At 56.9% G+C, this 23994-nt stretch overlaps 8 protein-coding genes across 8 annotated transcripts; all 8 read right to left on the reverse strand.

Moving 5' to 3' along the window:
- Window positions 1-198: 198 nt before the first annotated feature.
- JKF63_04516 (uncharacterized protein) lies at window positions 199-1110 on the reverse strand (the record flags this gene model as incomplete). The annotated part of the gene is made up of 1 exon (XM_067900500.1): window positions 199-1110. One exon carries the CDS (start codon window positions 1108-1110, stop codon window positions 199-201), a length of 912 nt encoding a protein of 303 aa, XP_067756521.1.
- A 2395-nt stretch (window positions 1111-3505) lies between these two features.
- On the reverse strand, window positions 3506-5653 carry JKF63_04517 (uncharacterized protein; the record flags this gene model as incomplete). Its single annotated transcript, XM_067900501.1, has 1 exon — window positions 3506-5653. The coding sequence occupies one exon, from the start codon at window positions 5651-5653 to the stop codon at window positions 3506-3508; it is 2148 nt and encodes a 715-aa protein (XP_067756522.1).
- Window positions 5654-7327: 1674 nt separating this feature from the next.
- JKF63_04518 (uncharacterized protein) lies at window positions 7328-8272 on the reverse strand (the record flags this gene model as incomplete). Its single annotated transcript, XM_067900502.1, has 1 exon — window positions 7328-8272. The coding sequence occupies one exon, from the start codon at window positions 8270-8272 to the stop codon at window positions 7328-7330; it is 945 nt and encodes a 314-aa protein (XP_067756523.1).
- Window positions 8273-9164: 892 nt separating this feature from the next.
- Window positions 9165-9722, reverse strand: JKF63_04519 (uncharacterized protein; the record flags this gene model as incomplete). The annotated part of the gene is made up of 1 exon (XM_067900503.1): window positions 9165-9722. One exon carries the CDS (start codon window positions 9720-9722, stop codon window positions 9165-9167), a length of 558 nt encoding a protein of 185 aa, XP_067756524.1.
- A 726-nt stretch (window positions 9723-10448) lies between these two features.
- On the reverse strand, window positions 10449-13007 carry JKF63_04520 (uncharacterized protein; the record flags this gene model as incomplete). The annotated part of the gene is made up of 1 exon (XM_067900504.1): window positions 10449-13007. One exon carries the CDS (start codon window positions 13005-13007, stop codon window positions 10449-10451), a length of 2559 nt encoding a protein of 852 aa, XP_067756525.1.
- A 1104-nt stretch (window positions 13008-14111) lies between these two features.
- On the reverse strand, window positions 14112-14381 carry JKF63_04521 (uncharacterized protein; the record flags this gene model as incomplete). The annotated part of the gene is made up of 1 exon (XM_067900505.1): window positions 14112-14381. The coding sequence occupies one exon, from the start codon at window positions 14379-14381 to the stop codon at window positions 14112-14114; it is 270 nt and encodes an 89-aa protein (XP_067756526.1).
- A 1087-nt stretch (window positions 14382-15468) lies between these two features.
- Window positions 15469-18939, reverse strand: JKF63_04522 (uncharacterized protein; the record flags this gene model as incomplete). The annotated part of the gene is made up of 1 exon (XM_067900506.1): window positions 15469-18939. The coding sequence occupies one exon, from the start codon at window positions 18937-18939 to the stop codon at window positions 15469-15471; it is 3471 nt and encodes a 1156-aa protein (XP_067756527.1).
- A 929-nt stretch (window positions 18940-19868) lies between these two features.
- JKF63_04523 (uncharacterized protein) lies at window positions 19869-21941 on the reverse strand (the record flags this gene model as incomplete). Its single annotated transcript, XM_067900507.1, has 1 exon — window positions 19869-21941. The coding sequence occupies one exon, from the start codon at window positions 21939-21941 to the stop codon at window positions 19869-19871; it is 2073 nt and encodes a 690-aa protein (XP_067756528.1).
- Between the last annotated feature and the right edge of the window lie 2053 nt (window positions 21942-23994).

Raw genomic sequence — 23994 nt, forward strand, 5'->3', positions numbered from 1 at the left:
AGACGACGTCGACAACAGTGGAATTGTCAAGCGGGAAAAAAATCATCCCTTTTTTTTACCGATCACCCATGACCCACACACCAGCCTTGAACGCGCACAACTCTCTCCCCTTTGCTCCCTCCCACCATCCTCGTACCCCAGTGAACCCAAGCCTTGAACTGCCTCCCGACAAACAATACAGCGGACATTAAGAAAATATTACGTGTGCTGTGTGTGGGTGGTCGTCGCTGAACACTCCCAGAGCGCATTCACCTGCTCGTAAGCGCCTATCAGGACGGCGTTGCCGGGAAATGCCCGCAGGGCCGTGACGCTGTAGCCGCGGAAAAGGCCCCGCATGCCCTCTGTCCTGTACAGCCGTGCGCAGGCCTGGCGAAAGTTGAGTTTGAGGTAGTCCGCCTTCATTGTCTGCTGCTTTGTCTTGACTGCATCTACGGGGTACGTGGTGGTCCAGAAGGCGACGCCGGCGCAGCCACCCCCTAAAAAATGGACCCATGCCGGCGCCTCATGGAATCTCTGACCCTCCGACAAGAAAGGCCGGATGACGGACTGGAAGACTAAGAAGTAGAAACCGCAGCCGACAGCTTCGCGTACCATCATCGATGTGTGCCCGCGGAATATCCCGCGGATACCGCGACGCCGATACGTGGCAGTGGCGCAGTCGAGCGAGTTCTTGTAAATACGCTCGTCTATTGGAAGAGTGTTCTGGATTTGCATTTTGCACTTGATTAGCTCTGCCGGCGTGAGGACCTGGGAAACAACAATGCCACCGGTGGCACCAGCCACAGACACCGCCAGGTAAGGCTCTTGGTTGGACGGACCGCAGTAGCCATATGTGACTTTCTGAAAGCCGTCTAGCGCTGCGCGGTACGAAAGAAATAAAATGGCATTCTCTAACGCCGCTCCAATTACAGGGGCGGGCAAACCCCGGAAAAAGCCGTTCACGACACCTTCTTCCTTCGCAATAGTGCGGATGCACTTCAGTGCGCTGCCGTAGCGCTTTCCGTCGTCTTGCAATCGCACCTTGATTGTGTCCATCGGATACTCGATCACCGTCGCGCTTGCCCCGCCCACCGACCCGGCAACTATTTCTCGAGCGTCATCGGCGTTCATTCGCTCAACAACACAGTAGGAATTAAATATATATATAGAGAGAGAGAGAGATGTGAAAAACAGGTAAACAGTACACTGGAGAACACACGCGGCACGCACCGACGCCGTGCAAAAGCAGAAATGCGTGCAGAGGGGAAAAGGGGGACAAGCCTCACGAAAAGAAAACGATTGTACACACACACACACACACACACAAATGAGTTCACACAAAAAGCAGCGGCAGGCGGGCCAGGGGGGGGGGGCAAAACAAACAAAATAAAAGAGGGCAGGGCGAGGAGGAGGAGAAGGAAGAGTAGGAGCCACCTTCGGTTATGAAACGTGTAACACCACCAGTGAAAAAAAAACAGGGATTTAAAAAAAGACAAAGGGGAGGGGGACAGTGAGGAGACGGTGGAGGTGGCGTGTGCCCCCGTTGTACCTTGATGGGCTCTTGCTCGTGTCACGTGGGCTCTATGCGTGTGGATGAGTGAATGGGTGTGTATGTGCCTGCGTGTGTGTGTGCGTGTGTAGGCCTAACTGCACCGCTCTGCACCTTGTTCAAACAGCCCGCAAACACGGGACGAGCTGCATACACCGTGGCTAATCAACGCAAGGTCTCCCCAGAATCAAAAAGGAGAGCAAAGAGCACAGGAAGAAAAACGAAGAGGGGAAACCTTCCGGCCGTCTCCGAACAATCACAACAAAAACAACTGACGCCGCACTCTGCGTGCTCGGCGACAAAGTCTCTCTGTGTGTATGTGTGTGCGTGTGAGTGAAAGACAGACAGAGGGAGAGAGAAGGGGGTCTTCTTTTTTCTTAAGCAGTTTAATGACCGCGTTTATGTGTATGAGTATCCCTCGCACCGCCACAGCGAGGGGGGTGGGAGTGGGGGGCGAGAGAAAAGAGAACTTAAAAACCTGAAAAGAGAGAGGAAGGGAGAGGGGGAAAAACAGTAGATTTCCTTTAAGAAAAAAAAAACGCGCCAATAAAGGGACGCGGCTTAATGGGAAGAGGGAATTGGAGGGAGGGAGGGCGGGAGGGAGAGAGGAGAGACAGTCCGTCCATACATGCACGCACACGCGCGGGAAATACACCCGCTGTCTTCACTTACAAAGCAGAGAGAGGGGGGGGGATAGGTGAGCGCAGCGTTTCTGGTGAAAAATGCGAAGTAGGGAGGCACACCAAACCTCACTGCTACTGTGGCTTTGGTGCCTAAGCCTCTTCTTGGATCTTTGCGCTCTTCGTGTGACCGTAAGTGTACCGTGGCTTCACCCCCTTCCGGTGTACTTGAGAAAACTGGGAACGGGACGACGCCCCCCCCCCTCGCTCTTCACACTCTCTGGTACTAAAATATGATGTGACACAAATGTTCACGCATGAAGGTGTAACGTGAGGATGCGAGTCTTTTGAAAAGTGACCAAACACCGACAGATGCGTGCCCGCGTGTGCGCACACTCGAAAGAGTTGTAAAAAAAACGGCAGAAAAACAAAGCTGGACAACAACCACTACAACAACAAAGAGGAAAGATGATGGACAACAGCAAATCAAAAAAAAAGTCTGTGATGAGGCGAGAATGGGCCCGTTTTTTTTTGTGCGTGCTCGAAGTCTGTGAGGGGCGGTGGAAATCAAATCAGCGTGAGGGCTGTGAAGAGGCCCAAGCGAGGGCAGCGCGCGGTTTGTGAAGAAAACTGAGCACAAATTAGATAGGCGGAAACACTTTGACGCCGAAAATCACGTTGCCTCGTTGGCAGACCACCGAGCGACAGACAAGAAGAGAGCAGAAAGCGGTAGGAATAAAAGGTTGTAATGCGCTTGAAGGTCGAGTAGAGAAACATGTCGACCTGCGCCTTGGCACCCGCTCAGTGTCGTCGAGACAAAGGAAGAGAAAAACACACATTGATGCTTTTCCCTGAGTGACAAAGAGGTAGGAAGAGTAGGGAGGGAGAGCGGGGGGGGGGGGGGGGGGGGAGGGGGGCAGTCAACGTGAATGAGAGCAGAGCGCCGAAGAAACCGTGGTCCTCACGCGGACTGCACCCCCATACACCCTACCAAAAGAGAAGGCGTGCGTCTTTTGACCATCACCTCCACCCATTTCTCTGCCCTGGAATAACGCCACATCCATCAAAGGAGCATCGCGCAGTCCCGTATGAGTCGCGGTGATCTGCGTGTGCCACTTTATGTAGCTTGTTTTCGCTGTTTAAAAAAACAAATTGGTCACTCTTCTCCATCTTAGCAAAGGACAATAACACCCGCATAGATACGCACACACCAATCGCTGGGCTCACCATGTCTTACATACACAGAGCGGCAAGGAGACTCAGAATAGCCACACCTGTCCTAGCCCAAGGGGCAGTACGCTAGAGTGGGAGTGCCCGCGAGGGTGGGGAGAGAACACCACAACGCTTAGCGGCAGGCTCAGTTCGCACGTGAACGAGGGTGGTTTCGTCCTTGGTAGTTGCCGCCGCCGCCGCCGCCCCTTCCAGAGCTACCGCCGTAAACATGACGATTGGGGTGGTTATGATTATTCCCACCACTGTGGGCATGATGATGTGCAGCATGTGTGCGTGTGGTTTTAGTGAACTCCGCGTACATCTCCGTGTGCGTTTGAGTGCCGTCGGTTTGCAGAACACGCTGAAGCACCATTGGCGGTGCTGTCCGCATACGGTGATGCAGCCGCTTCGTGTCCCGCTCGAAACCCGCTGTGAAAAGTGACTCTGCTACATCCACTGGTGGTGCAAAGGTGAAGGCCGGCGCCTCGTCATCGGAGAATTCGTCTTCGTTGTCGCTGGGCATATCCTCGTCGTCCACCTCACTCTCGCAAAGTAAAAACCCTGGGTACTCGTTCTGCAGGCTAATGCGCGGGTCCGCCGGGCGCGGAGGTGGGTTGAAGGGCGGGGCTACTTTTTCCGTGAAGCGATGGCACATGTCGATCACGTCGCCCATTTCGATCCACGCGATGGGGAGGCGATGTATATTTTCACCAAAAACACGAAACAGGTTGCCAATCGACATGTCGGCTGGCGTCACCTTTGCGTCCCCGACCTCCCCCACACCCTTCTTGGCCAGCCAGCAGTCTCGCACAACCCTCATCGCCTTCATGATTGGTGCAAACTGCCGCGTTGAGCCGAGGCGGAAGCGCCTCACGGCCGCAGCACGCTCGAGGCAATCGGCAAGGGCATCCAGGTCTCCGTCGTCGCACGCCTCGCGCATCGACAGCACACGCTTAGCCGCGTGTGCTAACTCGGCGATGGGTCCACGCCCCTCAGCGTCGTCTTGGAGGCCCAGTGCGATCTGCGCCGTGATGCATCGGCGGCAGTTATAGTGCCGCGCAAAGTTGCGGCCCCGCACCACCTTCGAGCACGCCGGACACTGCAGCGACTTCCACGTAGCCTCTTCGGCATTTTTGTCGTTTGTCAGGCGTACAATCCACTGACCAGCCTCGTTGACCAGACGGAAGGTCGGGGAGTGGATGAGCAAGAACTCGCGCACGTTGCCAAACTCGGCGACCGCCTCCCTGTTCGCCAGTGTCGAGATCCGGCTCACGAGGACATCAAGCTCCACCGCGCCGCCGCACGCCGCAACGGCGTCCCGGATAAATCGAACACCCAGAGGGAAGTTCCCGCGCTTCACCCCATGCTCATCGCGCGGAAACTCCAACGGCATTTGAATATCGGAGAAATCGGGGTATGCCCCACCGGCCCCCCTTGCATTCGTCATAGACGCAAGAGTATCCGAGCTCGTGGCGCCCACGACGTCAGCAGTGTCCTGACGCACACGCCTCAGCATCTCGTGCTCCTGCTTGCGGTCCTGCTCTTCGCGATTGCGTTCCATCATCTCACGCATACGTTTACGACGCGCCTCCTGGTAGTTCTCCATGTAGCCCTCTGGGAGGGCTTGCATAAAGCCCCGCGGGGCGTTCGCGTCGGGGCGCATATCCGGCACGACAATCTCGACAGGTCGGGATGGTGCATAGCTGCTGGATACGGTCATGGCCATTTGACTGTCCATTGTTTTCACCTGCAGCAAATGCTTGTGCTCGGCGGAGCGTTCGACGGCGATGGCCTTGGTCATGAAAGCACCCGTGGTACGGAGAGCTTTGGAATGAACGGTGAGAGCGGTGCTGCCTTGCTGTTTGCGCTGCGCCTTCTGGCCAACGGCACCCTTTCCTGGCCCGCGCCCTTTCGAATCTTCCCCCAGTTGCAGCAGGATGAGTGAAATCATTGGTTGCCCAAACGTGACCGAGAGCGAGCTCTTCAAGAGGGTGACAAAGTCCTGCCACTCGTCGGAGGTGCGGGGTGAGCCGTAGTGGGTACACAAATGGATCAGCTTCGGACGCAGCGCGTCACAGAACAGCGTATGCTGCTTGGCCAGTCGGTCCACAAGAAACCACAGCATCAACCTCTGTGCCCCAGCCGAAGTGGACAGCGTATTCTCCAGTGCATCGAGGACCTCGTTCACGTTGCCGAGGTGTGATTCGCACTGCCTAGCAATAGCAGTGACGTGCGCGTGTGTAGTGGCATCTGAGATGCCGGCGATGGCGTCGCACGCCTCGGAAAGGGACATGATGGGTGCACTCCGCAGGGCAATCAAGGTGCGCGACTGCCTCTATCGTGGTGCGCAGAAACGATAATACCTTCACGTGGCGCTTCACAATAGTACGCGCACGGTCGTTAGCCGATCACTATGCGGTTGGTTTAGTATGGAGAGAGAAAGCAGGGAAAGAGGGAGGATTGGGGTAGAGAGGAGGGAGAGTGCAGCACGACGAGAGAGAAGAAATAAAAGAGATAAAACGGTGAGGGAAATAGAAGAGAAACATATTCATCTGCGGTCATGGAAACCTGCGAAAAAAAATGGGGGGGGGCAAAGTATAGCACCTTGAACATCCAAGTGCTACTCGCCTCTTTTGAGAGCGAGGAAACGTAAGGAAAGATGATGAGGGGCGGCGACAACGCAGAGAAGTGACGAGGAGACCCTGGCCATGAATGCGACGCCCTCGGCGGCCCGCCACCTCACCTCCTGTGGCGCAATGGAGAAAGAAGGAGAAAGGAGACCCCTTTGGTGGGGAATAAAGGGCATCAAAATCGTTTGTAGTGGTTGTTGAGTGTTGGCCAATGCCGCAGTCGAGAAAGCGTTATTAGTTTCAGAATTCGAGAGGGTAATACATGGGTGTAACTGGAGAGAGCCAAAGGGTCGACATCGAGGTGGGTGATAAAATGTAATACTACACTGAAGAAAAAAGAACGGATGTATAGAAGAGCACCTGCACATCCGCCAGCGCCCACCGGCTTCTTCACGTGCGTGACCCCGCGAACACCCTGTTCCCATCCTTATACGAGTTGTCGTGCACACTACCCGGTCGCAGTCGCCGCATGAGCTCCCCTTAAAACTCGTTCGACTTTCTCTTTGTGGTGGAAGGAGAGGGAGTTTTGGTGGCAGCAGCAGAGGTGATGCAGGACCACGAATGGACGGGTGTATTTGTGTGTACTCGTGTGTATTTGCCCAGTGAGGTGTGAAAAAGAGATACTAGAGAAAAATCAGAGAGGCCGAGAGGATGTGCGGTTACTCAGAAGAGGAGGGCCGGGGCTAGGAGGATTCGTTGGATGTCGGAACGAGCGGTGGTGGAGGGGAGGGGGGGGGGGCGGGCGGGAGAGAAACACGACACAGCAGGAAATAAGAAACATACAGCAATACCGCGAGACAGGGAAAATGACGCGCAGTCGTTTCCTTCCATCTCACAGTCACTCGAAATGTGCTCCATCGCCGTCTCTACTAGTCATTACGAATATACAAAACATCACGAAAGAAACCAACAGGCGCATGTACAACCAAAAAAAGGGGGGCGGCGGCGGCGGTTGTAGAAGCCGGAGTTCACGGAGCGGCTGAAAAGGCCTAAAACATGAAAGCAGAACGTGGGGAATGTGTACCAGTGCGTGTGTGTGTGTGTGTGTGTGTGTGTGTGTGTGTGCTTGCTTGTGCATTCAGTGGGGAAGAGAAGCGCGGACCCTTGGTGTTGTGTCCCCATCCCCATGATCATCCAACGAGGGACATTTGGAAAAAAAAAGACGCGCCCAACAGCCGGTGCACTAATAAGAGTGGCATCCCTCCGGTCTTCTTTCTCGAGAACAAGTCCTCGGTGCGGTTCAGCCTGCACTCCCAGAGCCTCCTATCGTTTCCTTGTAACACCTGTACGGTGGGAAGAGGAGAGAAGAAGAAAGAAACCGTTCTGCGGTGACTTGATTATGGAGACCCTCCCCGGGGAGGGTGGCCGCCGTTGACACAGTTCGCATCTTGCAGAGACCTCCACTGAGCGAAGTTGAGGGAGAACTGCTCGGCGAACCGACTCTGCGAAAGTGACGGGTTCACCTGGACACGCCTCTGCCGAATGAGCTCCGCGGCCTCGGGATACGACATGCCACCAAAGGTGGTGAGGTAGCACATTGTGACCATCCAACTGCGACCTTTTCCAGCTTTGCAGTGCACGTAAACGGTTTGCTTACGCTGCGCAATACAGGCCTCCATGCGCACTACGGCCTCGTACACGGCCGGCAGCGGCGTAGCCGCCGTTGTGTCAGCCATGGGTAAATGCAAATATTCTACTTGCGGGTTAACAAATTTGCGCCACTCTGCCTCTTTGGCAAACTGAATGACATTCATTCCAAATCCATTGAGTTCCTCCTTCTCCAGGCAGGCGATTACGAGCCCTAATGTCTGGTTTCGCTCCTTCAACTGAGCTCGTAGCTGTGACAGGTGATCGCCACTACTCCCGACCTGCGTAACAACGGGTATAGCACCGAGCACTACATGTTCCGTAATCCAGTTCCAGTGCAAGAAGTCCGTAGTCACGCCCGTGACCCGTCCTACGTAGCCAGGCAGCGCCGTAGCCATGAGCGAGCCCCAAAAATATGCCGCTTTGCCGGCGCGGGAGAGGGTCGCCGTCGTGCTCCACTCTCCTTCTTCATCCGCGGATGTGGCACCGCTGCCACTCATCGGCGCGAGGGCGCTTGAGTGCAAGGTCTGCTCCCCTTCCTCGAGAAGTGTGTGGTATCTGCGCTTCAGGTGGGCAAGTTCGAGGCTCTCTGAGGCGGTCAGACTTCCTCCTTCCTCGGCGCGCTGCTGGAGAAGGTACAGCCGGGACTCATCCTCCCGCGTGAAGGGGGTGCTGACCTGCGGAGACGACTGCATTCTTTTGGAAAGCAACCTCTCAAATGGGGAAAACAGAGGGGGAACAAGAGATAGATGGCGCCTTGGAGATACTCGTCGAGACGAGCAGCCACAAGGCCCCCTCTTTTTTGGTTGTGGTTGGTGCAGATGCTCGATCTGAGAACGGATACGTGGTAATTCTTTCCAGAGCACACCGTACCCCCGCCAGCACAACTTTGCGTAGTTTTGACAGCCCGCTATTCTTGTGCGCCTACGTGTGTGCGGATCACGAAAGGGACCTGCAGCAGCACTGTACTCGGAAAAGGGGGTGGAAGAGAGAAGAAAGGAAGACGTGGATAATGAGCCCCAGTGGAAGTAGATGTTGCGTGTGTGCGTGTGTGTGTGTCAGAGGTGAAAGGGGTGGAAGGGTATTGTGAACAAGCGGGCATACGGACGGAAAGAAGCGCAGGGGGCGATACAGCCCCCCCCCCCCCGCCCGCCCGCCCCCCCCTTCGTGGAGAAAGTCAGCGCAAGTGACAGAGGCGAACATTGAAGCGCCCGAGAGAGACTATTGTGTCAAGTGAAACACGAGGGTGACACGTTCCAGAGTCAGCCCTACTGTCTTCCTCCCCTTTCGCTGTTCTTCTTCGGTTCTTTTTTTTTTTGGGGGGGGGGGGCGCTTTGCGCTGTGCTGGAAAACACACACAGAGACAGACAGACAGACTCGCAGCCGCTCTTCTCTGCCACGCAGCATGGCTGTGATTTACTTGCTTGCGGGTGGCGGCCCCGCCTCTTCCTTTATGACGGAGGGGGAGGGGGAGGGGGAGGGGAGATGTCTGCGTGTTTCCACCTGCGCCAACCCACAACCCAGAGCGATCCCTGCAGAGAAGGGCAGAAATTCCTGCAGCGACAACCCACGCCAGATATCGCTGCATCAGTCAACCGGACCACGTCCGCGCACGACGCCATCCCAGCGAAACCCAGGCGCAATGCCGTACACATTGTGGTAGGATTTATTGTTTGAGGAGGCATTCGACGCCTCCGACGGTGCGTACTGGGCCAAAAGTTTATCGGTGCAGCTTCGCTGCTCACAAATATGGGCTAGAGGCACAAAGAGCACGTTCATCAGTTGTGCAGAGAGCAGCCCGTTGTACTCGGCAGGAACATCCCTGTCTTCGTCAAAAAGCAAAGGAGTTTTCAGTAAATTAGCAGCCCCCCGCTGCCCCGCTGCCACCTTCGCCGCTGTGGTGCGCTCCACCTCAGCAGGCTTGTCTGCCTCGGCGTGGATCGCGGGCGCCGTTGCAGTGCTGCTGACCAGCGTGTCCACTACGCCGTCTTCCCCTTCTCTATCCTCCACAGCGGGCATCTCGTCTGTCGGAAAGTGCGCGCTGATTGCATACTGAAGAAGACCCGAGTTGGGGTTGACTGCAACGTACTCGTCCTCGTCATCATCGCTGTCGAAGCGACGTCGCTTTGCTGGGGCACCGTTCATCAACTGCACCGCTGGCACGCGGGCGAGGAGAGACTGTTTTGTGATTATCTGTGTGTGTGCGTGCTACACCACGCTTTAACCGTGCGTCGAGGCGATGAATGTTTTGTGATCCGTTTGCTGTGGTCTTGCGGCGGACGCGTACATCGAGACAGCCGCGCTGGGGTAGTGAAGAATGATGCACCGAATGCCCACATACAGACCCTCAAAAGCAAAACACAGAGAGAGAAGAGGGGAGCGAGGGAGGGGGGGGGGCGCTGTAGAGGCCGTGTAAAGCACGCGGAGAGGACAGCCGTGCAGCTGCAGATAGAGATATGACAGGAGCATGGGAAGCATGGAAAAAAAGAGAGGCTCAGCTTCAAGGGACAGTGGCGACGTTGTATCGGTAAGTCAAGAAACCTTGATGCGACCGCAAAACCACGCCTCCACTACGTGCAGCAGTAGAGGTGCAGGCTCACTGGCAAAGTTGGGTCAAGAGGAATGAAGTGAGGTGGATGGGTGAGATGTGCACTGTACAGAAGGGGGGGGGTGGGTGAAAAGGTCAAGAGGATGAGAACAACTGGGAAGTTGTCTCAACGCCAGACAAACGCGTGCCTGTCACCATGTAGGTTGGCGAGCCACCACAAATCTTAACGAGGACAATTCAAGACGGGGTGCCAGACGCGCGCACGCCTATTTGGGGGGGAGGGGAGAGAGGGAGGGTGAAGCGCGTGAAAAACAAAGCTTCACCTACATCACAGGGGGACGCGGACGCCGGCTCAACAAAGAGGCGCGGTGAAGTTGATAATGCGGCTTTTCTCGCATAAACTCCTCGAAGGACTGCATGCTCAGCGGGCGGCGTTGGTACGACAATACAGTGGCGGCTTTAGCGCTCCGGTGATTGTTCACAGAAGTCTCCTTGTGAGCCTCTGAGAAATGCGTGGGAAAAGGGGTGGGAACTGGGGAAGTGCGCGCTGGGGTCGGTCGCTGCGAGTCGACAGCTATGGTGTCGTCGCGGCCTTGACGACTAGTCGGCGTGGCGGCATAGCTGGAGGTATCGCCTAGGTTGCGCTGCACGAACGATTGTGTCCCAGACTTTGCAAGCTCAGTACGGAGGACAGACATTTCAGCCCTCAGCTCGCGCAGCTGCGCCTCATATGTGTGTTGTAGATTCCGCGCAAGGGCATCGGCTTGCTCCGATGCAGCTCGTGCCACCCCCTCCTCCTCCCGAGACACCATGAGGTGCTCGAGTTGTAACCGCCGAGTGCGCTCGCTCTGCAACGCTTCAAGTGCGTCACGCAGGTTACACTCTAACTCCGCTGCGCGTTCCTCCACACCACGCAGGTCCCGCTGTGCGATTTCGTGACTCGTGTCGGCGGCCCGCATCGACACCGGCGCTGCCGTCGCAGCTGTCCGTGCAGCTTCTGCAGCGCGCCGCAACTCTTTCAAAGCGGCCTTGTCTGCAATGGACTCCCGTTCTCTCTCGTGCACCTCCGACTCCAGATCAAGAATTCGTTGGCGATACGATCGCTCATGCGCCACGTGCTCCTGAATCTCCTTTTGGTGGAAAGCCACGAGCTCAGTTAAACCCATCACGCGTGCCTCTAAAAGCGCCAAATCGCTTCTCAAAATGTGCGCCTCGTGGCCGTCTTCTTTTCGAGTCACCAAGGGGTGCTCTTGTTGCGGTTGATGCTGGGACTGTTGCCCGGTGGGTGTCGACGGAATGCACGGCAGCCCCGCACGCTGCTCGCTCTTAGCGGCATCACGATGAGTACGCAGCTCCCGGAACAGTCGATGGTTCTCGTCGACAGCGGCATCATATCTTGACCTCATTCTCTCCAGATCCAACTGCAACTCCCGTCTTTTCATCTTCTCCTGTCGAACCTGCTCCCTCGCATCGCGCATCTCGGCGCGCAGTTTGGCCAGAGCCCGCTCCATCACCGAACAGTACGTGCCGAGCTCGTACTGGGTGGCCAGTCGCTTTTCCGAACCGCCACGCTGGATCGACTCCTGAAGTTCAAATGCCGCATGTGCATCCGGCTTTGTCTGCACAGCGCAGCTCTCGTTCAGACCCCGCGATTCATTTTGAACAGCCGTCCCGAGAGACGAAGCGGCACAGCCGGAGGCGCTCTCAGCCGCTCGCCCCTCCATGACGCCAGGTGTGTACACCAGGTGGTGTTGTAAGGCGCTGGTGTCAGGGCGGTCGACGCCCCGAGGGTTAGCTGAAGCGCAGTAAGATGCATCCGTGTCAGCAGCGCCGGGCTCCACGGGCAATGCCTGCGCGTTTTCGACGGCACAACCGCCCACGCTGCCCGTAGCCGTCATCGGCTCAACACGGCCACGATCCTGCGGCGGAACACAGGCGTTGAAAAGAGCGATGCGGGAGCTGTAGAGGCGCGCTGCGGTCTGGGCCACAGAGAAGGCTTCCTGAAATGACTCGTGCTCAGACGCCTCCAAAAGGCTCACAGGAGAGAAGCACGCGACCCAGGCTCCGGGCTGCTGGCCCAGCAGTGTCGGTTTCAGGAGGTACACAAGTTTGGTTGCCGTAAACGTGACTGTTGGCGAACGACACTCCACCAACGCCGCTGCGGAGGAAATGGCGTGCCGTGACGACTTCATCCCGCGAGCAACCTCGTGGACGGCAAACGAGACGAATTGCATCGTTGTGTTGGGCAAGCCCGTCGACTCGTGGAAAGCGAAGATGAGGGTGACAACCTGATGCTTGAGTTCGGCGAAAGCGGTGGTGATGCGGTGCAGTACACCGTTCCAAGTGGCCTGAGAGTCCAGCACAACGTAGTGCGTTACCTCAACCGAGGTGAACTGCTCATGGGTGTCCTCAAGTATCGTGGGCTGCTCTGCTGCAACGTTGCAGCTTGGCTCAGGCATCATGTCGGTGAGCGTGTTGTTATCCTCCAGTGTGACAGCGCTCACTGAAACAGAGATGACGTCGGGGTGGCTGACAGAGGCGCGTACGGTGCGAGTCAACATCCCTTCCACCGGATCCAGTAGCGTGCAGCGGCGGTGTGCGGATTGACCATCAATCACCACAACTGCCTGTGGTGCACGGTTTGGTGTCAGTACTGTCATGAGGAGAGGCTCCACGATCTGGTCGTACAATTGGGACGAGGAACGAGTGAGCACATCATAGCTCAGAGTTTTCCGCGCGCGACTGTCCGCGACATCCACAATAGTGACGCTACTCTCAGTCGCGTAAAGAGAATAATAGCGTTCAAAGTGTTGTGTGGTGGTCAAGTTGCGATATCGCGCCGACAACTCAGACTTTTCGAACTCTCGGACGCAGACAAGCATGACGAAACGTGTTTTTTTTTGTTGGTGGTGGTGGTGGTTTGTGTATTTCTTTGCGTGTTTGTACGTCTATCCCGGCCAGAAGAACAACGGCGTCCCCGCCTCCCCCTCCCCGTTCTCTCTCAATGAGCCGCTCCACGTACCCGTCTTACACTCGCACCACCACCACCACCACCACACACCACACACACACACAAAAGAAGCCTACCAAAACGATCGAGGAGAGAGAGAGAAATGAATGGGCGGGTGGGGCAGGTAAGCGAGTGAGCCCAGACAGGTAAGTGAAGAAGCGCACTGGGGAGTGTTGTAGACAATTCGAAGCACATCCATCGATGCAAAACGCTGCGGCGGTGTTACCAAATGTGTTGAGGACAGACGCGTGTGTGTGCAAAAGTAGACAGACATAACAATGAGAAACGCAAAACGTGCTGGCAATGCAGGAGAGATGCGTGACTTGCAGTGGGGAAGCCTCGAGGGCACGGGCTGTACTAAAACCAGCTTCTTCAGAAGCGACAGACGCGCAAAGACATAGACACCTGTGTACCCCAAATCCGATCTCGGTTGGGGGAGGGGGAAGAGGGGGAGGGGGAGGGGGGGGGGGACTGTGTATATTCGTATTGGTGGCCAAGGTTTGTCCCGGGTAGGAGGACGCAACGCTACAATTCACATGGACGAGGTAAGCAAAGGAGGGCAACACTACCGCGACAACTACCAGCACGTGCACAACAATAAGCTCTTCTACAGAGAAGTTGGGAGTTTGTCTGACTCCCCCATGGGCGTGGATGTGTGTGTGCGTGCGTGTGTGTGTGTGTGTGTGTGTGCCCGTACCCTGCCCTCTTTGATGTACATAGGTTAGCTTGAAGGCACAGACACATAAACGGGCACATATATGTGGATGTATCTATAATGCGCCTCTGCATAAGTGTGTGCGCGCGCGCTCATCCACAGTTAGAGCGACACGCTCGCGGCAGTGGAGGCGGAGTGCAACTACTCGACAATAAAAATAAAAACCCGAAAAAAAACGCGCAAACGAATGGGCGCGCCACAGACGCCTCAAGAGCGGACATCACAGCGGCCCCACCTCCTCCCCCCTCCACAAACATTGTCCTACGTTGTCTTCCATAACAGCACTGAAAACTGCCCAATAAAGAAATAGATGAAATGCTTGCTCTCGTGCTCGACATCGGCGCCGAAGTGTCGGCCGACGATGCAGTGCCATGTAGGAAAATATCGCTTGTCAAACTCGCGCTTGATGTGCGCAGCCATGTCCTTCTCTAGGTGATGCTCCTTGGTGGCTTTAGCGGCAATATCCAAGGCGTCCGACTGCATTTCTGGGCTCATATCCGCCACTTTCACGTCGGACTTTCGCTCGCTCATTTTCTGGATGAACTAAAAAAACAAAAAACAAAGCGTGAGCGAGAATATAATCGTGTGTGCGTGTGTGTGAGGACTGCCCCGCTCCTTCGTTGGTGAGACTGTATAGGGTAAATTATACGCACCCACACACCTACACATAAGACGGGGTGATTGTATGATTGGGGGGAGGGGGGGAGGTGCGGGAAAGGGGAGGGGAGGGGAGGGGGGGGGATCAGCCTAGTGATGGGTTGTCAAGACGCAACTACACAAACAAAAAGAGTGATGAGGCGAATGAAAGGTGAGGCAACAGCTGTACGCAGCCAAGGGTCCCTGCCGCGAGTGCACACCGTCCAAGGCAAGAGCGGGGGTGGAGAAGAGAGCAAAGGGGGGAGGGGGAACCACAAAGAGGGAAAGCAGACGAAGTGACCTCTGCAGTGACAAAGAAAGGAGCCTTTAGAGTTGCCTTGCAGGAACACACGCGGTGTAAAAAAAAGTCAAAGATGGTCACACACAGCGCCACTGCATTGAGTGAAGAAGTTCGGTTTCGCACTTCCTTTTCCCTTCACCCCGCACCCTACCCCTCGATTGAGCCAAATGAGTGTGAAGAAGAGGCTCTGCGAGCAGCGTGGCCGTCGAGCTGTATAGCAACCAAGATACATGCAGTGCAAGACACATGTGTAGGTGTGCGAGACACCTTAGAGCGGGGCTGACTTTAGGGCAGCCGCACATGTTGTCGTCGTCACGTCCACCCCGCATCGGTCAGAACCTCATTTTTTTTATTGGGTGTGCTGTTTAACCGGTTTGTTCACGTGGAGGAAAACGTGAGGAGGGGGGGGGAGGAAAGAAGGGTTAAAGATCACGAGCCCCTTGCTGGCTCTTCAGCTAATCCCCAACGTTCCACCGAACCCCTTTCTTTTCGAGAACCGTAGTCGGCATGCCTGACAAGAAAACAAAGGGCAATGCTCACCACCTCCGAGAGAGGAGCGCACACAGCCATCAACGACATAAAGACCCTCTTGAACATACCACAGGGAAGGGCGGGGGGCGGGGGGCGCAAAAAAAAAAAGAGCTAAAGAGAGAAGCATGGGATGCAGATCGAAGCATTTCTTTACTCAGAAGGCAGGGACGCTGACTCGCCTGCATCCTCCTCAGCATCTAGCGACGCTGTAGTTTCCAATACGCGCTCTTCTCTCATGAACTCGGATGGGGGTGTCCCCATCACGTTGGCACCTACGCTTTCCGGTCTCCCTTCGGCCTCCTCGTCCTGTTCCCGCCTGCTCGTCATCGATGCATCCGTAAGACACCTGTTATCAACTTGAGAGAATGCTACCGGCGGTGTGGTCGCGGGTTGAGTTGGTCTCGATGCAACCGGCATACCCTCCTCGACATGCTGGCATGGGGTGTCGTCTGGGGCTGGAGCGTCCACCAGAGAGCGTGCTAGTGCCGTAATGGGCACCGGCGATGTCGGATGCTCTGTAAGCGGCGGCGGCGGCGGCGTTGCAGGCTTGGCGGCAGTGGCGGCTTCCGTTAATGCCCGTACCTGCGCTCGGAGTTGCTCGTTTTCCGTCTTGAGTGCATTTTGCTTCTCCATGACGCTCTTCGAAATTGTGAGGAGCCGCTGATTCGCCGCCTCCATCTCTGCCGCGGTCCTCTCGAACCTCTGCAGGCGCTCCCGCATTTCCAGCCGCTCCGCTGCCATGCCTGTCAGCTTGGCTTCCGCGAGCGAAGAGCGATATTCCAGTGCCCGCAGCTTTGCCTCGGGTGGTGGAGCCGGTACAGCACTGGAGGTGACCCCATCGCCGTCCCCCACAACACTGTTTTCAGAGACTGAGGCAGCCGCATCACACAGATAGGCAGCCTGAGCCCCAGCGACATTTTTCAGGGACGCCTTTAGCAGACCAGCCTTGTGAAGCGTATCCTTCACTAGACGAACCACGCTCATCATTCCAGAGCGGCTCAGGGAGTCGACTAACATCGCATCGTCCGCCCCCTCGGCGCCAGAGCCGCGGTTGTTGCCAGTTCCGATATGCGCGTCTCCTCTTGCCCCCTCAGTCCGTTCGCGGCGGAGCGCGTTGATTTCGTCGCCGAGGCTGCCCAACATCCCCTGCAGAGAGGAGAAGAGATCGGTTAGGGAGGCTGCCGTGGCGTGCGGTGTTGTAGACGACACCCCCGCCTCATCTCCGGGCTCCTCTGAAATCTGCACAAGATCTGTGATCTGCGTCTGCAGCGCTGCGTTCTTTTCCATCAGTGCAGACTCCCTCGCCAGGCTGCTCTGCAGTTTCTCAGTAAGGCGACTAGTGTGCCCCTGCAAAACCTCGAGCGCGCGCGCCATCTCTGAAAAACGCAGCTCCACACCCTCCTTCTCAGCCGTGACTTGTTTCACCTCCGTCAGCGAGCGGTCGCAGATCTGCTTTGCCGCCGCCAGCTGGTTTTTCAGCACCTCGATACGCTCCGTGGCCTCGGCCACGTTGAGGGAGTCCTCCACGGGAACATCGTGCATCAGCGCGCGCTCCACCACCGTCACGTGGTTTTTTTCCAGCAATCCCTGGCATACCCTCACCTGTGCCCGGAGATGGTCCCGCTCTGCCGTGACGCGTCGCACCTCCGCCATCAGCTCAGAGACGTACTGCGCATCCGATATCGACGTGTCCACAAGGTGCGACCTTTCCACGTCTACGCTCTGTAGGGACGAATTCAGAAGCACGAGCGCCTCGCGCAGCGCAAACTGGGAAGCGCTGAGAACCGCATTCATTTTCTCCACGGACTCCTCCGCTCCGATGGACGAGGAGACAAGAGTGCGTGACTCCATGGCTTCATCGGTCAGAGCACAGCTGCCTGTCGTCCGGTCCGACTCCCTCATGCGTGTCCACTGTCGCATCAGCTCTTTCACCTGAGCGTCGAACAGTTCGCCGTGCGCATTAGCAAACTCCTTGATCTCCGTCGTCTTGGAGAGAACTCTCTCAGCTTGCGTTTCCACTTCTTCAAACTGCTCCCTCCACGGTGCACGCGCGGTCGCCGCTGCGCGGCTGTCACCAGTGCTCACTTGCAGGGATGCAGCACTCAACTCTGCGTTGGCTTGCGCGGCCCGTCGCAGGGCTGCCGTGGCCTCGGTGGCAGCGACCCCGTACTGCATCGACACTTGTTGGGCGAGACTCAGCTGCACCTGGGCTCGCGTTGACGCCTCCTCGAGACCACGCACTCTCGCAGCATATTCGCTGCGGAGCTCTTGAATGGTGATAGCCACCTGGTCTGTTTCGGCGTCGCGCCGCAGCTGCAGCACCTCGGCAGACAAACGAGCTACGTTTTCCTGCGAGTGCTGAAGCTCATCGCGGCATACTTTCAGATTCACCGCCAGCTGGGCGGCATCGTCCACCACCTCCGTGTATGCCCAACGTAGTCGCTGCACCTCTTCCAAGATCGCCGGGTCCTTCTGTGGCTGTATCCGCTCCCGCACCATGTCTGTAATTCGCCTGTCGGCAATCTCGCGACGCTGCTTCTCCGCCAGGTACCGCTGGTGCACGACAAGGGCGTCGTGCTGCACGCGCTTCACGACGTCTTCAAGGCGCCTGTAGCGCTCCTCTGCCTCCACGATTCGCGACTCCTGCTCCTGCCACGAGTCGACGAGGTCGGTCAGCGTCATCTCCTTGTGCTCAAGCATCTTGAGAGCGAAGTAGTGCGGCGCAGTGGACCGCAGAGAGGGGTCAGGCGGTGGCGGAGGTTCGCTTCCCCGCCGCGACTCCGAGAAGGTGCCAGGAGATGCAGACGCCACCTCCGCCTGCACAGCAGCCACAATTTCGTCAAGACCCAGGTGTTGTTCCAGCAGACGCACGTGGCGCAGTGCACGGCGTACATTTGCCCGGGCCGACTCGGCGTAGCGACTCTTCTCTGCGAGCTGTGCCACCACCCGCATGAGCGCATCCACCTCTTGTTCATGGCGAATAAGTCGGTTCTCAGCAAAGGCGCAGGCAGCTCGCAGCTTCGCCACGAGTACATCGCGCTGAATGACCTCCACCTCTGCCTGAAAGGCGCGCACCGTGGCGGCTTTGACCTCCGTTAAAAGCGTCTTCGCGTAGCTCCGAAGTTGCACCACGAGAGTGTGATTCAGGTTCCGTTCAGCTGACAGTTCACCGTCGAGCACCGCAAGGGTACCGCTGAGGGCATCATCCACGTGGTGCGAAACTGCTTCGAAGACGTGGGCATGGCCTTTGTCAGCCTCCTCCCGCAGCGACTCAACAAGACGCTCCTTGACACCGCTGCTCACCATGCTGCGAATACGTGCGAGTTCACTAAGGAGGAGCTTACTAGTGTTTTCGACCTGTTCCTGCTGCTGCTTGGTAGAGTGAGCCTGCAACATCTCCACCTGGTTCGCAAGCCGTGCCCGCTCGTCATTGAGGGTGAGCACGTAGCTGCCATTGATGCTGGCAATCGCGTCAACGATTTGTGTGGTATGTGTCATCACATCCTCCACCCGCTGTTCCTGGAGCTTCGCGGCCACCTCACGCTCCCGCTGTCGCTTCAGACCACCCGCGCGGCAGGCAGAGTCGCTACCGGCAGTGTGCACGCTTTGAGGCCTCACCATTGTGGATTCAACGACGACCCTCACGGGAGATGCTGGTGATGTACTCTCTGCGCGCGTGGGTATGTTCGCACGCTGTGCCGATGGCGGCTGACAGCAGGGCTCCCTAGTCGTGCTCCAGTGGGTTCCCTTATGTGCGTCCCGGGGGGGGGGGGGAGAGAGTACGAGGAGAGAATGGGGAAGGATGAATGTAATAATAGCCGGGTCTCCCTATCTGTGCGTGTATGTGCGTGTGTGTCCTTGGTGGGGGGGGGGAAGAGGGTTCTTGTCTGACCGTCCCCCTCTCTGCGTTCGCGACAAGTAGTGAAACTACAGAGATGGCGTGGTTCAACCAAAAGCGCTCAAAGGGTACTTCGAGGAACAGAGAAGGAGAGAGAGGGAGAGGGTCGCAGGGAATGTAAGATCGACACCACAAGCAAATAAAAAGGTAACGTCGACATGATGAAGAAGTGCTGTGAGCAGGGGGGCAGGGGGGGAGGGGGGAGACTCTCTGGCTGCGCGAACAACGAGTAAATGTCGAGGTCATAGCCGTTATCACCTCCCCTTGAGAGGCGAATTCCCTCCCCCCCCCTTCCCCCGACTTTGCAGTGAGTGAACTCGTTGACCTCACCTGTGCAGCATACAACCAGAAAACCTTGTTTGAGTGCACCGAGGGGGGGCGCGGGCTTGAAGGTGTGGGGATATATAGATCTACATATGGGAAACCCATCAATACACACTAAATTTGAGGGGCCAAATGAGACCAGGTGACCGCCATGGCCAACCTGCGCCTTCGGCGTAGACGGGCGTCGCAGAACCTGCCCAGCCCCTCTCAGGCACAGCATTTCACTACCCCGCTTCAGATAAGAGTGGCACGGATTCGAGAGAGGCCGTTGGTCATGGCGAGGAGATTAAGAGAGAGCATGCAGGAAAAAGATGCTGCGCAGGCGTGACTAATCGACGTCATACGGCGTCTGCAAGACCCGCCCACTAGAGGACTCGCTCAGTGAGTCTTGGCTCAGAAAAGCCGCCATCTTCTCCGCGGCCGAGTAAGCGTCTACGCGAATGCGAGAGGGATCGAATAGCTCCTCCTCAGCTACCACGACGTTCATACTCGGTGAGGGGGGCGTGGGCGTTCTCGAGACATCCGCCGCTGCTGAACTCGTAGTGGTGCTTGGGGAGAGGAGGGCTGCAGCGCTGGTAGTCCCTCGTGCCCCTCTGTGTAGTTGCGGTGGAGGGCAGCGGCAAGTACTGCTAATTGGAGCGCCTGGCTGCACATCCGCCGGACTACTCTCTGGAAACCCGGCGGTACGCCTAGGTGCCTTTACGGCTGTCTCCACTCGCCCCACTGCGCGGAAAAGCGCCTCGTCATTGTGCGTGGATATTCGCGAAAACTGCCGCAGCGCTGAGTACGTCTCCTCCGCCTGACGGCGCTGACCCTCCACCTCTTTCAGGACCTGGCGAAGAAGAAGCTCCATCCTCTCCTGCTGAGCACCTGCACTGACCAGAGTGGTGGGGCAACATGTGTTATTGTCGCGAATCTCGTGCACGGTTGGCCTGGTCTCATTCGCTGTGCTGGCAAAATCCTGCGGATTCGCCGAGGACGCAAAGAACACGTCCGCAGGCCCGTCACAGACCGCCGGCACCACCTCTGATGTTGGCAGCTCCTGCCCTTCGCACAACTCGCCAACATGTGTGCCGCAGCAAGTCGTAGATGCCGCTCCCGGGCGGGTCGGATCGGTGGCAAGCACATCCTGCGAAGCCGGTGGTCTCGCAGGAAGCGCGACGCCAAGGCGCGTTCGCAAACATCGCACAATATCAATGACAGCCTCAGCAGAATCCCTCTCCAGCGCGACACGGTCATTTGTCTCCAGCAGCATGAGTTCGTTCTCGATTAGATCGTCGATTTCGTCTTGCATTTCCCTCGTCAAGGCCTGCTCCTCCGCCAGCTGCACCTCATAGGAGCTGCGCTGTTGCTCAAGGTTCCACTCCAGTCTCTTTATCTTCTCACGCACTGAGTCGTCAACCACGGCAGCCCTTGTCTCAACCACGACTGGCGCAATCCCGGGACTGCAGCGACAAGTGACGGCAGCGCAATGACCTTCAGTGTTTTTGGAATGAGACAAGTATGGAAGACGCCGCATCTCCACTGGCGCAGAAAGTGACCGCTGCGGTGAGTGACGCGGCGAACACGTTTGCCGCCCACGACTCTCGTCAGAGGGCCCCGGCGACGAGTTGATCGAGGAAAAATCTGTGGAGAGGTTTCTGCAGGTGCTGAGGTGTTTAGTAGCAGGAAGTTTAACCGCAGCGACCGCCCACTGTGGGGGGATACTACTGGATGTCGCCGGCGTCAATGCTGAGACTCTCGCCAAATCGGATGTGCACAGCTGCAGAAGCAACGCGGTCTCGTCCTTTTCGGCAGCCTCCACCTGAGCGCGTTCTGCGGTCTCGGCTTCCTCGAGGAGAGCCCGCGTCATTTTTAAGTATCTCTCTCTGTCGTCAGCGTTCTCTTTGCCGAGCTCAAGCGCACGTCGTTGCAGGATCTCGTTCTTCAGCGACGCTTCTGTCATCTTCATTCGGAGTTCCTGGGCCTCCTGCTCCGCCTGGACTTGGTGTGCCACAGCTGTGTCAGCGGAGTTTAGCAGCGCATTTCGTTCCTTGACGGCCATAGCGCGCTGGGCCACTGCCTCCTGCAGCTGCAGGCGCAGGGATTCTATTGTGGTCACGTACTGTTCCTCTATTTGCTTCAAGGAGTGGCGCAAACGATACGTGCTCGAGCAGGACCGGCATTGATGCGATTGGACACTCTCACTCTCGGCACCCGCGTATCTGAACGTCACCGCTGGGTGTTTTCCGTCGCCCTCGGCAGCATCGAATAACGGCGTCCCATCAATGAAAGAAACGCATGTCTGCGCATCAAAAAGCGCCTCCACACGGCTGGGGGTGGCAATAGAAGAGGGCGAACGCCCTGCCCGCTGCGGGGGCGTGGATGCGTTGGAGAGCGACCAGCTCCCGGGCGTCTCCATGCCGCGTGCTCCAATTTCTGTGTCTATGTATGTCGTTCGATATGCATGTATTATCGGGTGTTTACCTGTCTATGTGTGTATGTGCCCCCATCTGCATGAGGTTGAATAAAAAGCGTCCTGTTCCACCTGGGTGGAGGGGGGGGGCGAGGGGAGAGGGGAGAGGGGAGGGGTCGAGAAGGCACAGGGGCGAAGGCAAAGAGAGAGAGAGAGGACGCACAGAGAACAAAGGTATGTGCACATATAATAAGTCCAGGCATGTAAGGAGATGCAGATTCCCTCATCATCAAGGCTCCCTCCTCAAATTCGCTTCCTCCCCGAAACACAAAAATATAGACCAACGTACACGCCTTATCGCGTGCTCTCGACACACGGAGCGCGTGTCAGGTGAGGGAGATTTGGAAGAATATGAGCGAGAAGAACACCAATCTGACTACTGGTGAAGCGGCCCGTGTGGACAAGTGCCTTTGGTTTTCAAAGATGAACGCCTGCAGGGGGGCAGAGTCCCTGCAGGAGGATGCCCGCCTCCTTCCGTAATAGCTTCGCATCGATCGCTACATACCCCCTGCCTTTGGAAGGTGCTCAAGTGCACGCCCGGTTGCACTGCTTGGCTCACATCCTAGGTGCTTGACCTGCTTTGAGGTAGGGGATGAGGGGAGAGGGACGAGTCTTTCCTTTTGTTTGGCAACTTCACAAACTTTTCACCTGCGCGCAAGACATTCGTTTTCGAACGTGGTGGGTTTGAGCAGCGCTGCGCCGCCACCCTCCCCCCCCCCCACTCCCCAATCCCCGCCAGGAGGAGATGAAAAACGTAGCAACAGCTAATCGAGAGCACCGTCAGCGGGAAAACTGCGCTCCACTCGCGTGTTTTTTTTTTTGTTCCTTCGACGTATTCCCCTGAACACAATGCAGCCGCTCCCCAAAGCGGTCATCGCTTACAACACAGACGCATAGCACGCCTCAAGGGGGACTGTAAAGCACTCTGTCCTCCATTTGATGGGCCACTGTAACCCTGTCGTCAGTGCTAGCGATCACGTCCACAGCTGCACCGCTTCGCTGAGGACACGATAGCTACAGAAGATGAACAGAAAAAAAAAGCAGATTTGAGTGCAGATACGTCAGCGTGCCTCTGCTGCGCCGCGGTTGCAGGTTGACCCTCCAGGACGGAACGTCTCTGTCGTAGAATCGAGTCACGGAGTCGACGGACCCCTCTCTTATCCCACCGCGTCGCCGCACCTCTTGTCCCCCATCACGGACACCTGCTGCGCGATCCGCACCACCCCAGCTGGAGCAGGGTGAGCTGTATCCCGCGACCCATGCGGCCCGCATTCAGCACCCACGTCTACGGCGAGGGGCAGCAGTACTTGTTGTGAGGGGAACACGTGATGGGCGAGATGGCTGCCGTGTAAGGTCAAGCACAGAACTCGGCAGCGCCACATCAGGGCACGGTCGCGCCCAGTACCCTGCCGGTGCGCGACGCTTCTCCCTCGGTCACTTCACGCCCTAGCATTCCACAAAATGGTGTGAGAGGATCCTCCACACGGGTGCCTGGGAGACACAACCGAAAAGTTTGTTTTTCGTGCGTGTGTGTGTGAGAGAGAGAGAGAGAGGGGAGGGGGAATGAGAATCAAGATAACCGAGGAGAGGAGCATGACCACACCCTGAGGAGCGACGGACAAGCTGGAGAGCGGGTAAAATTATCGACGAAGGGGGGGGGGTAGCGCCAGCCAGCCGTGACACGACGAGATACGGAGAGTGCGAGAAACGTCTATGTGGATATCACGGCTTCTCTCGTCGACGTTTTTTAGTTGGCTTTTTTTTCCTGTTTGAGCACGAGAGAAGACCTTCTCTGTGTGGGTGACTTGAGTGCCCCATATATCCCCCCCCTCACAACGCTGTTGTGTACGCACATGTGTGTCTCAGATGCTCTTGGATTTCGCTTTAGGATTTATTATTAGAGTACACATGAGGGACACACGAAGGAAAATGGGGAAGGAAACAAGCGTTGCACGTGTCAGGGTACGCGAGTGTTGTCTGTTCAGGTCCGTGCATACTT

The sequence above is a fragment of the Porcisia hertigi genome, chromosome 25, assembly GCF_017918235.1.
Source record: "Porcisia hertigi strain C119 chromosome 25, whole genome shotgun sequence".
Taxonomy (NCBI): Eukaryota; Euglenozoa; class Kinetoplastea; order Trypanosomatida; family Trypanosomatidae; genus Porcisia; species Porcisia hertigi.